This window comes from Prenolepis imparis, unplaced genomic scaffold (assembly GCF_030444845.1).
Source record: "Prenolepis imparis isolate NDT839.2.m4 unplaced genomic scaffold, iyPreImpa1.0 SCAF_744, whole genome shotgun sequence".
NCBI classification, from domain to species: Eukaryota; Metazoa; Arthropoda; class Insecta; order Hymenoptera; family Formicidae; genus Prenolepis; species Prenolepis imparis.
Window position 1 is genome coordinate 1 of NW_028141902.1, and position 11,607 is coordinate 11,607.

At 46.0% G+C, this 11,607-nt stretch overlaps 4 protein-coding genes across 4 annotated transcripts; 2 read left to right on the top strand and 2 right to left on the bottom strand.

Annotated features, from left to right (window-relative positions):
- The first annotated feature begins 537 nt into the window (after positions 1 to 537).
- LOC145948833 (rab GTPase-activating protein 1-like) lies at positions 538 to 1,371 on the top strand. The gene is made up of 4 exons (XM_083058388.1): positions 538 to 621; positions 715 to 774; positions 851 to 1,042; positions 1,134 to 1,371. Exons 3-4 carry the CDS (start codon positions 890 to 892, stop codon positions 1,365 to 1,367), a joined length of 387 nt encoding a protein of 128 aa, XP_082914514.1. The 5' UTR covers positions 538 to 621; positions 715 to 774; positions 851 to 889; the 3' UTR covers positions 1,368 to 1,371.
- Positions 1,372 to 4,862: 3,491 nt separating this feature from the next.
- LOC145948830 (uncharacterized) lies at positions 4,863 to 6,403 on the bottom strand. The gene is made up of 2 exons (XM_083058385.1): positions 4,969 to 6,403; positions 4,863 to 4,876 (listed from the first exon to the last, which is right to left on the bottom strand). Exons 1-2 carry the CDS (start codon positions 6,401 to 6,403, stop codon positions 4,863 to 4,865), a joined length of 1,449 nt encoding a protein of 482 aa, XP_082914511.1.
- Positions 6,404 to 6,405: 2 nt separating this feature from the next.
- LOC145948831 (uncharacterized) lies at positions 6,406 to 9,036 on the bottom strand. Its single transcript, XM_083058386.1, has one exon. The coding sequence runs from the start codon at positions 9,034 to 9,036 to the stop codon at positions 6,406 to 6,408; it is 2,631 nt and encodes an 876-aa protein (XP_082914512.1).
- A 1,801-nt stretch (positions 9,037 to 10,837) lies between these two features.
- On the top strand, positions 10,838 to 11,281 carry LOC145948832 (protein GVQW3-like). Its single transcript, XM_083058387.1, has one exon. It carries the CDS (start codon positions 10,838 to 10,840, stop codon positions 11,279 to 11,281), a length of 444 nt encoding a protein of 147 aa, XP_082914513.1.
- Positions 11,282 to 11,607: the final 326 nt, after the last annotated feature.

Sequence of the window (11,607 nt, forward strand, 5' to 3'; positions counted from 1 at the left end):
AAGCAGTGGTATCAACGCAGAGTACTCGTGCTTATGTAATACTCGAGTGTCCAGTGCTCAGTAATCATTTCGCGTTGTATATTCACCTGCGCATATCAGATAAAGACAAAGATGCGTATTCGAAAAAAATATATTTATGATACATGTGAAGCATTTAAGAAACCTGAAGCAAACAGAATATACGAGTAAATGATATCAAATTGTTGTAGCAAAAATAAAATCGTGTAGTTTAAAGCATAATAAATTAAAACGTTATAATTGTAAGATATAATTATATTTTTTGTGAGAAATTTTAAATAATTATAAAATGTCAAAAATTTTTAAACAAAATCGGCGTATTCTTATAATATATTTCTTATAATTATAATCTATATTTAATTATATTTTTTTAAACTCTCCTAAATGAGAATTGTGTTTGTTCTTCGTATAGAGGCACAGGAAAATGCTGACGAGTACAGTAACGAGGTGGAACAATTACGAGGTACAGTGGCCAGAAACGAAGAAGAGAAGCAAAGATTGGAGGCGGAACTGTTGCAGATTAAAGAGATGTTATAACGTGAGGTGGCTCGGGCAGACGCCGAAAGTCGCAGAAGCAACGTCATTATAACCGAATACAAGCAGGTATTTGCCAAACATTATTTGATTCCACATAGTAAGATTTCAAATGAGTTCAATTGCATAGAACTGCAGGAAACGCAATTTATACTGTTTCAGATCTGTCAGCGTTTTGAAGACGATTACAATGCCGCAAAGACAACGTTGAGCGAATTACGAGTGCGTTACGATTCATCCTATGATTCAATTTGCGTTATATTATTCGTGTACAGAAATAAAACAACTGATGTTTCAGGCGAAGGTTTCAAAATGTGAGAAATGCAGGACATGTATAATGGATTCGTCCAATATATTAGCGGATATCGCGCATCCCTTGGAGAATCGAATAGATCCTATGCTTCACAGAGTGCAGGAAAGGGTGCGCGAATTAGAATTGGAATTGGCGCAGACCAAGTTGGCTCACGTCGAGGCCGAGTGTCGAAATCAGGTGACAAGAATATATATTTTTTTGCGTTACATTAATTTTTCGAAATCGCAAGATATAGAAATCCTTGATACAAATCGCGTTTGCGATGCAGGATCTGACGCATCAATTGCACGCTACTGCCTCCGAGCTGCAAGCCGCGCGAAACAGCTGGCCGTGGCTCAGTAAAACCTTGTCCAGCATAAAGGAAGCAGCGAACAAGAGGGAAGTCCTGGCTCCGGCTGCTTTGAGAGATCTGAGACGCGATAGCGCACCCGGAGGCGATTTGCATCATCTGATACACTCTCGAAGCCGCGACGCGCGGGACAGTCTCAAGGAAGTTGTGTGATGCAGTAAGCATTTCCTTAAAGTAGAGAGAGCAATTTTTTTACAATAAAACTTTATAATATTAAAATAAGACGTAATATTTATAAAATATCAATCGTACGAATGAGAAGCTCATTTTATCTGTATTCAAATTTTTTAAAAATATTTTATAGAAACACAGTCATCGATATTTCTCATTGATGTTGTTTAATATTCTTCCTATCTCTCTTTCTCTTTCTTTCGCATGAACGATATTTCATATTTATATTCGTTAATTTTTTATTATAGACAAAATGCCAGTGGAAGAGTTGGAGTCAAATATGCCAGGCACAAATACGTGAACATGACGTATATTCGTAGTTACATGTAATGTACATACGACTTGATCTGTTAAGTCGATGATGTAATTCTCTGTCACTTTCCGCTATATTTCGCATGTCAAAGTGCTTTTCAGGCAGCCCTATTTATCGCTAATAATTATATATTGAAAATTGGTATTACATTTTTTGTTCTTCAAAATTAGATTAATTTCTGTGATCTTTTTCTTTCAATACTCTACGAGTATAAACACGCTTATATTAATTTTATATTAATTTAATTTAATTTTTTTTTTTTTAGCATATGTAAAGCAGTGCTTTTCTATGCTTGATAAAATTTTTAAAAAATGATATAACACTACACTTATTACGCGGGCTACTAACAATCGACAATTTACCGCCAAAAGAATCGCATTACGTACGCAAACATACGGTAAATTATTTATAATATTAAAAAATACACAAAATAAGTAATATATGCCGCGTTTTGTACGAAACTAGTCGTAAGTATGAAAGGGAGAAAATGTAGAAACTTCTACCGTGTATACAGTGCTTTCAAGTAACACAACAAATGCGCGATATCAATATACAATATAAATCAAGATTTATATCGCGTAACACAGCAATGAAGAGTTATTCTTTTTTTTCTTAATTAATTTTATCCGGATTAATATAACATTCCAAAATTGTGTGAATGCGTTTTCTTCCATTATTGCTTTTTATTATTAAGTCAGCTATTCTCTGCAATGATTTCAATTTAACTGACGTAATTGATGATGATACGTACGTATAGTTATGATACTTTTACTGATTCACAATTAGTGTGTTAGAATTGATATTAAAAGTTTTCACTGTTTTAGTTTTTTATATGTATTTTCGTCACCGATAAACTCGCGCGAAGCGTATATATTTTATCTCTAGTTCCGTAATGAGACATTAATCATACAAATATAGCAAAATAGATTATGCGTATAAAAAAATATAACAAATAAATGCGAGATACTCAGAATTTTGTTTAGTTGCAATTTGCACTTTGTTTTGACAAAATTGATAGCAAGAAACAAACACACTATTAAAAGCCATAGAGCTTACTGGCATTAAGGCACTACTTAAAAGCGCAATTCTGTCAAATATATGTAATTTTATGTAGTATTATAAGTGTTTTAACAATAAATTTGCTAATATATCCCTATAGCACATTCTTGACTATCAAACTTAACTTTGTAAGCCATTTACTCAAATATGATATATATTTATTTATGTATAATTGCATTTAAAAAATTAAAAAAGAAACTGTTACGCGCAACGAAATATTACTAAAATTGTCTATAATTCTACAAACATATTCATTTATGGCATTTATGCCATTGAGTTATACAATTCGATTTATTTGAAACACGATTCATGTTTATTTAATTTCTCGATTAAAAAAGGAATTTATTAAAATGCGATAAAATTAAGGAAAACTGTGTACACGATTGCAAGTAAAGTTTATGTCACGTTTTGCTTGTACTCTAGCGAATAACCAGTTATATCACTCAAAAAATGAAAGTCTTTATTTCTGTAAATACTACAAAACAGTCGAAATGGTCTGTTAACAGAATTATGTAAAGTTGTAGGCTAATCTTACGTATAAACCACACATACACACTGTATATCCTGTAATTTCATTCAACAATATTATTATTGAAATAAAGGAAGATATCGCACGTCTTCATGTAAAATATTTAATATTAAGAAGTTCATAACTTTTATGCCATACAATATGTTCACGAGCGCGTGCAGGAAAGCGGATATATTGAGGAAGCGAAGCGATAAGTGCTCTCAGATATTAGTTTAACAATGTTTACTGTATTAGCACAAAAATTAACATATACAACAAAACAGTATTTGTCACGACTAACAATAATGCCGTAATAGAATTCTAGTCCGTAATTCGAAATCGTTAGTTGGTTGATAGCGGGTGGCGACTGCGGTTTTAATTAGGTATAAGCGGTATAACAAGCGTGCGGTATGCGGTTTCACGACGGATAACTGCGATAAGGCGTGGATGATCATGGGTGAGCTCCTTTTATTGATTCGGGCCAGGAGTCACCCTTTTCGCCGAGCGCCAATAATCATCCTTAATTTTCAAACATTTAGAGGTGACTCGAAGGCGCCGTACGCTATAGGCTGCCTCGTGATCCGCGCAGAGTAGGCACGTGCCTGTCATGTGCGAGTCTTTAGATCGCGCGATTGATTGGCCTTACAGTGCCCACGTGATGCGGCCGCGCATGCTTTTCGCGACGTCGGTGGTTGTGTTCCGGCGCGGTGGCTGTTACGTGTTTATATGTTTGTGTTGTTTTTTATTGGCGTATCTGTCATCGCAGATTTATTGCCTATTTGTTTTTGTCCTCAAAGTCGCAAAATAACAGATCTTTTTTAAATTGCAGAAATAATGTATAATTATTTATTGCAGCTTTGAACATCCCGCCCGCCTTGTCACTACGTGACAACATGAGTTGTTAGTGATATCCGGTCGCGGATCTCAAATGATTCGTGATCGATGATTGAAGCGGTCGCGGCTGCGCATTGCGATGTACGTGTGGTCGCGTGCCGCGATGTGTGAGTATTGTCGGTGATACTGTGAAACACGTAGTCGCAACGAGATTTCGTGGTGAGTGAGGTGAATTACAGTGAGTGCAGTGACAGTGAGACGATAAGGTGAGATGTGGTGTATCGAAGTCGGGGTCCATTCTCGCAAAGGTGTTGTGTGAGTACAGTGCGGTGTGATTTATGTGTCAGTGTGTAACGAATCGGTGTCGTCGACGCCCGGAAGTAACACGAGCTTCACGAGCGGACGTACGAGTTCGGAAGTCGCCGTTCGAATGGTGACTACGCGCACGACGCCGTCATCTCCTGGATGCAGTCGCGTGATCCTTGCAAGAGGCCATCGGCTCGGAGGGGTGTTCTCGGAGCGTGCCAGACAGAGTGCTCCGATGCGGGGTGATGCCTCGTCCTTGAACCACTTTGATCGGGAGGTAAGTCCATGAATGTACTCGCTCGACCATCTCCCCCAAAAATGGTCCCTCATGGTTTGCAGGTGACGCCATCGTGACCCCGTGTTTCCAGGTTTCTCGATCTGAGACGGCTCGGGTACGGCGAGGAGAGGTGCCCCGATGAGAAAGTGTCCCGGTGTGAGAGCGGCGACGTCATCTGGATCATCTGAGAGTGCCTGCAACGGTCTGGAATTAAGACAGGCTTCGATTTGAGCGAGGAGCGTGCTTAACTCCTCGAAGGTGAGGGTGGTCTCGCCGATCACTCTACGAAGATGATACTTGGCGGATTTCACGGCTGCCTCCCACAATCCGCCGAAGTGCGGGGCCGCTGATGGATTGAAGTGCCAGCGGATTCCCTGAGCGGCTGCTGCACGTGCGATTCCACGGCCATCGGAGGACGCTGCAATGAGGAGCTCCCGCAGGGTGCGGTCAGCTCCAACGAAAGTTGTGCCACAGTCGCTGTAAATGTCGGTACACAGGCCCCGGCGAGAGACAAAGCGGCGAAGTGCGGCGATGAATGCGTCGGAGGAATAATCCGAGACGAGCTCCAGGTGGATGGCCTTCGACCAAAAGCAGATGAATACTGCGATGTAGCCCTTGTAAGCGCGATGTCCACGACCTTTGCTCGTCCGAATGAGTATTGGCCCTGCATAATCCACCCCAGTGCGTAGAAATGATCGTGCTGGAGTGACTCGATCGGGCGGTAAATTGCCCATCGGCGGGTGTGGAGCAGCCGCCCGCCACCTGGTGCAAGTGACACAGCGATGAAGTAGCTGTTTGACGACGGCTCTTCCTCGTGGCACCCAGAAGCGGAGACGAAGCAATCCGAGCGTGAGTTGCACTCCTCCGTGCAGAGTCCGGCGGTGACAGGAGTCAACTATCAATCGCGTCAACCATGACGTTGGCGGAGCGATCATCGGGTGCTTCTCATCATGCGGCAGCAGAGCATTTTTGAGTCGTCCTCCCACTCTCAGTACGCCGTGGTCATCGAGGAATGGATTGAGCTTCACCAGCGAGCTGCGTGGTGATAGTATGCGTCCGGCGGTGATGGCGGCGACCTCTTCAGTAAAATGGAGCGCTTGCATCAATCGAAGCCAACGAAACAGCGCAGCGTCCAGTTCATCCGGATCCAGTGGTAGTCCAGGGGTGTCAGCGGGTTTCGATGTGCGACGCCAGCGCAGACACCATGCCGATACTCGCAGCAGGCGTTGCAGAGTGGAAAACCGAAGAAGGAGTTCCGGTTCGACAACGACGTCCCTCTTGATCAGCAGGCTGGTGGCTCGGCTCTCTGGAAGGTCCTCTTCAGATGCTCCCATCTCGGTGCTCGGCCATGCAGCTTCTGTCCTCAGCAGCCAGGTAGGTCCTGTCCACCACAATGCGTGGTTGATGAGTTCGCTTGGATTGATTCCTCGCGATGCACAGTCTGCAGGATTGTCTCGTCCGGCCACGTGTCTCCATCGTGCGTTGGGCAGTTGCGTTTGGATGTGAACTACCCTGTTGGCGACGAAGGTCTTCCACTTTGAGGCGTGCCCGCGGATCCAGTGGAGGGTGACCTGGGAATCAGACCAGAGATAGATCGGCACTGTGGCAAGGTCGAGCGTGTTGCAGACGTGATGCATTAAATTGGTGAGTAGAGTGGCGGCGCAAAGTTCCAGTCTTGGCAAGGTTACTTGTTTGACGGGAGCTACCTTGCTTTTAGCCATCATCAATCTAACTGAAACCTTGGTCCTTTCAGATACACAGCGGCGGCATAACCTCGTTCTGATGCGTCTGCGAAGCCATGCAGTTGAAGATGTGTGTCGGCATCTCCAGTGCAGAACCAGCGAGTCATCCGTATGCGATCGAGAAGCGGAAGCTCTTCCAGCAGGCTTTTCCACTGTCGTACGTCGGCTGGTGGGAGTGGGGCGTCCCAATCCAATCGCTGCAGCCACGTCGTCTGGATCATGATCTTCGCCCGGATCACGACTGGTGCTAGCCAGCCCATCGGATCGAACAGCCTAGCGGTTTCGGCGAGGACTCGTCTCTTCGTGAATTCCGCGATCGTGCGGGGATGAAACACGAAGGAGAATTGATCCCCGTGCGGGTGCCAGTGGAGTCCTAAGGTGGAGTGAGTTTCTCCTTCCCACGAGTGTGGTGAGCGTTGAAGCCGATGTTCCCGTGGGATTCCCGTCAAGACCCTCTCGTCGTTCGCTGCCCATTTTCTTAAGGGGAACCCGCCCGCCGTGCAGAGATTGCGAAGTTCATTTTGCAGCGTGGTCGCGTCCGCCAAGGTGTTCGCGCCGGTGACCACGTCGTCCACGTAGCAGTCACGGTTTAGTGCGACAGCACCGCGGGGAAACTGACCTCCTTCATCCACCGCGAGTTGCTGCAGCGTTCGGATGGCAAGAAAGGGTGCGCAAGCGAGCCCGTAGGTTACTGTCTTCAGCCGATATTCCAGTACCTCATCATCGACAGAGTGGCGCCACAGGATCGTCTGAAAGCCGCAGTCGTCCGGATGCACGAGGACTTGCCGGTACATCTTCTCGATGTCCGTGACGAAGACGTACCGGTGCCAACGCCATCGTAGCAGTATGTCGTTAAGTGCTGGCAAGCGATTTGCTCCGATGAGCAGATGAGCATTCAACGACTCACCCGACTGTGTTCGTTGCGATCCGTTGAAGACCACCCTGAGTTTGGTGGTGGTGCTGGACTCCTTGAGGACGCCGTGGTGCGGTAGGTAGCACTTGCTCTCCGAGTCACTTGGCAGTGTGCTTATCGCCTCCATGTGTTGCAGATCCTCGAATTCCCGCATGAAGCTTCGATAGAAGTCACCGAATCGAGGATCTCGGTCGCAGCGTCGTTCCATCACCAGCAGAAGGCGTTCGGCCGATTTGCGGGTCTCGCTGAGGGTTGTCGGCGGCGCGGAGAATGGCAACCTCACCACGTATCTCCCGGCGGTGGTGCGTGTGTGTGTACGCACAAAGAGCTCCTCACATCGTTCTTCGTCAGGGGTGAGCGGAGCTACTGCGGTGGGTTCCTTTTCTAGCTGCCAAAATTGTTGAACCAGCTCAACTAGGTCGCGGTCAGCGGAGCACTGGAATGTGTGGCGTTGTTCCTCTGCGGATGCTGCGTCGGAGCCCCCAGAGAGAATCCATCCGAAAGACGTCTTCTGGGCGATCGGCATCTGGGGTCCGCCCTTGCGTAGGCCCTCTTCAAAGATTAGAGAGCATACTTCCGCTCCCAGGAGAAGCTCCGCTGGATCGCCCTCCTGGTATTGAGGGTCAGCCAGCTGAAGACCTTGAATATGCGGCCAGTTGCGGTGGCGTTTTGCTGCGATACCTTGTTGCAGCGAAAGGCGTGGCAACACGAATGCTGCTACACACAGGTTGGCGTCGGTCACGTTGGAGTTGATGTTCAACGTGACTTTGCCGCGGGTTGATCCTGCACGTGTGCCTCCAATCCCGAAGATGGCCATGTTCGTGTGGGATCGTGGCAGCCGTAGTCGCTGTGCTAGCGTCTCGGAGACTAGTGACACCTCGGAGCCTTGATCGATCAAAGCTCGGACGTCGTGCGGTGATCCATTGCGGTCGGCGATTTTCACGCGAGCGGTTGCGAGGAGGACTGCCTTCTTGTCTACGTTCGTGTGAACCGTAGTGAGTGTGGTGGCCTCGGGTTGTGAGCGTGTAGTGTATGCGTCGTGCAACATGGTGTGGTGACGTGCGTTGCAAGTGAAACAGCTCTTCTTCGATTGACATTTTGCCATGAAGTGGTTACCGAGACAATTAAAGCATAGTCGCTTTGTCTCGACCAATGCTTTCCGATCGGCAGCTGATTTGCCCTTGAAATCACGGCACGTCATTAGTGAGTGTTTCTCGTGGCAAAGTGCACACTGCGGCGTATCAGTTCCGTGCTTCGCGACGTGAGTTTTGGCGGTGCGTGGTAAATCACTGGAAGTCTTCACGAAGTTCTTCGGTCGCGCGGCGTTGAGTGTTCGCATTCGTCGGCTTATGAACTCGAGAAGTGCCTCGTGACGTGGAGGTTCAGCGGAGTCCGACGTGGAAGACTCCCATTCCAGCCGGGTGCGTGCGTCGAATAGTTCGATGACTAAGTGGTTGAAGAGATCCATCCCGTGCGAGTTTATGGGGCGGCCGATACTTTCTTGAGCGTTTACGGCGGTGGTGACAGCATTGTGGATGATACTCAGTTCTTCGGCGCTTTCCCCCTTCATCTTCGACGTGGCAGTGAATGCGGCGAAGTTCAAGCGGATCAGTTCCTTTTTGTTGTCGAAGTGTTTGCACAATATCGCCCACGCGCGATCATAGTTCTCGCCCGTAACCGGTAATGATCTGATTAACATTTCAGGCTTGGCCTTGCACACTCGAGCGAAGATAGTGGAACCGCTCGATCTTGGAGACTGAGGAGTTGCCACCGATGACGGACAGGAAGAGGTCCCGAAATGAAGGCCAGTCGGCGTACGAGCCTGAGAATTGCGGGAGTTTGATGCGAGGCAGCGTGGTCTTCGGGGCGCTGTCAGAGGTAGGCGGTGTGCCTACGACTTGAGCCTTGATATGTTCGGCGTAGCCATCCAGCGTGCTCCTTTGCATCACGTAAGCATTCTCCGTTATCTCGAAGAGACCAGAGGTTACGTACGCACTCTCCTTGAATTTATCTTTCAGGGCGGCCCGAAGGAGATCATGCTGCTCCTCGAATTTCACCCACAGTTGGTCGAGGATCCGGATGCGAGTTGCGACGGCACTGGCGGTGATGTTGGCGGCACCCAACTTCTTGAGGTACTCCACTGAACGCGATATGCGACTTTGAATTTCACTTTGACTATCGTGAAGCGTAGCTGCATCCATGATTGACACTCACAAATGTTCCTGTTATAGTTGAGTAATCACTTCACTCCCGCCACGAGAGAGAACACTCGCGAACGTGCGGATGCCGGCTTTATGACGAAAATCCGGCTCGAAGGACCATCAATATGTTCACGAGCGCGTGCAGGAAAGCAGATATATTGAGGAAGCGAAGCGATAAGTGCTCTCAGATATTAGTTTAACAATGTTTACTGTATTAGCACAAAAATTAACATATACAACAAAACAGTATTTGTCACGACTAACAATAATGCCGTAATAGAATTCTAGTCCGTAATTCGAAATCGTTAGTTGGTTGATAGCGGGTGGCGACTGCGGTTTTAATTAGGTATAACAAGCGTGCGGTATGCGGTTTCACGACGGATAACTGCGATAAGGCGTGGATGATCATGGGTGAGCTCCTTTTATTGATTCGGGCCAGGAGTCACCCTTTTCGCCGAGCGCCAATAATCATCCTTAATTTTCAAACATTTAGAGGTGACTCGAAGGCGCCGTACGCTATAGGCTGCCTCGTGATCCGCGCAGAGTAGGCACGTGCCTGTCATGTGCGAGTCTTTAGATCGCGCGATCGATTGGCCTTACAGTGCCCACGTGATGCGGCCGCGCATGCTTTTCGCGACGTCGGTGGTTGTGTTCCGGCGCGGTGGCTGTTACGTGTTTATATGTTTGTGTTGTTTTTTATTGGCGTATCTGTCATCGCAGATTTATTGCCTATTTGTTTTTGTCCTCAAAGTCGCAAAATAACAGATCTTTTTTAAATTGCAGAAATAATGTATAATTATTTATTGCAGCTTTGAACACAATATGTACATGCTTTTCTGTATTAGGTCAAAATATATCGAGAACATTATATCTACTATCAGATTTTACATCAATTTTATTTACCCAAAGCACGAGCGCGAACATAACTCTATGCAGTCTCAGTCTTAGGAAGTTTTAAGAAAATTGTAGTTAAATAATCACAAAACAACTCAATATTCATAATATATCACACATTTGTGATAATATAATGTACCAGATATCATATATACGAGGGATGTATGATAAGTACCCGTGTTTAACGACTGATAGCGCCACTGACTCAAAATCTGTATACTATTGTTTAATTTCATCTTTCAACTGTCGCCTGTCAAAATTTCAGACATATTTATCGAATAGATTTTGTTTTAAAGCTGTTAAAATTGGGCAAGTTTGTATTTGTTTGCAATCATGGAAAAAGAGCAATATCGGTCAGTGATTCGATTTCTTTTTTTGGATGGGAAGACGTGTGAGGAAATCAAAATGCAGTTGCATGCCGTTTATAAGGATCATGCACCTTCGATGACTACCATCAGATATTGGTTTAATGAATTCAAGCGAGGCCGAACATCCGTTTTTGATGAAGAGCGTCCAGGCCGTCCGATTGTGGTGACTACGGAGGATATGGTCAACAAAATCCATGATATCGTGTTAACAGACCGCCGAGTGAAGATCAGAGAGATTGCTGACATTGTAGGCATCTCAATTGAACGCGTACAAAATATCTTACACGAAAAATTGGGCATGAGAAAGCTATCGGCGAGATGGGTGCCGCGTTTGCTCACAGTGGAACAAAAACGGAACCGCATGACAACTTCAGAGTACTGTTTGGACATGTTTAAGCGCAATCCGAAAGAGTTTCTGCGGCGTTTCATAACTATTGACGAAACATGGATCCATCACGCCAGAATCGAAAGAACAGTCTAAACAGTGGACTTCACCCGGCGAACCTGCTCCAAAGAAGGCAAAAACGGTTCCATCGGCCGGAAAGGTCATGGCCACCGTTTTTTGGGATTCGCGAGGCATCATCTTCACCGACTATTTGGAGAAGGGAAGGACAATTACGGGGCAGTACTATGCTGATTTATTGGGCCGATTCGACGCTGAATTGAGAAGAAAACGGCCCCATTTGGCGAAGAAGAAAGTGCTCTTTCACCACGACAACGCACCAGCTCACTCGTCCGCAATCGCTACAGCAAAACTGGTCGAATTACGCTATGAATTGCTAGTACTCTGCGTTGATACCACTGCTT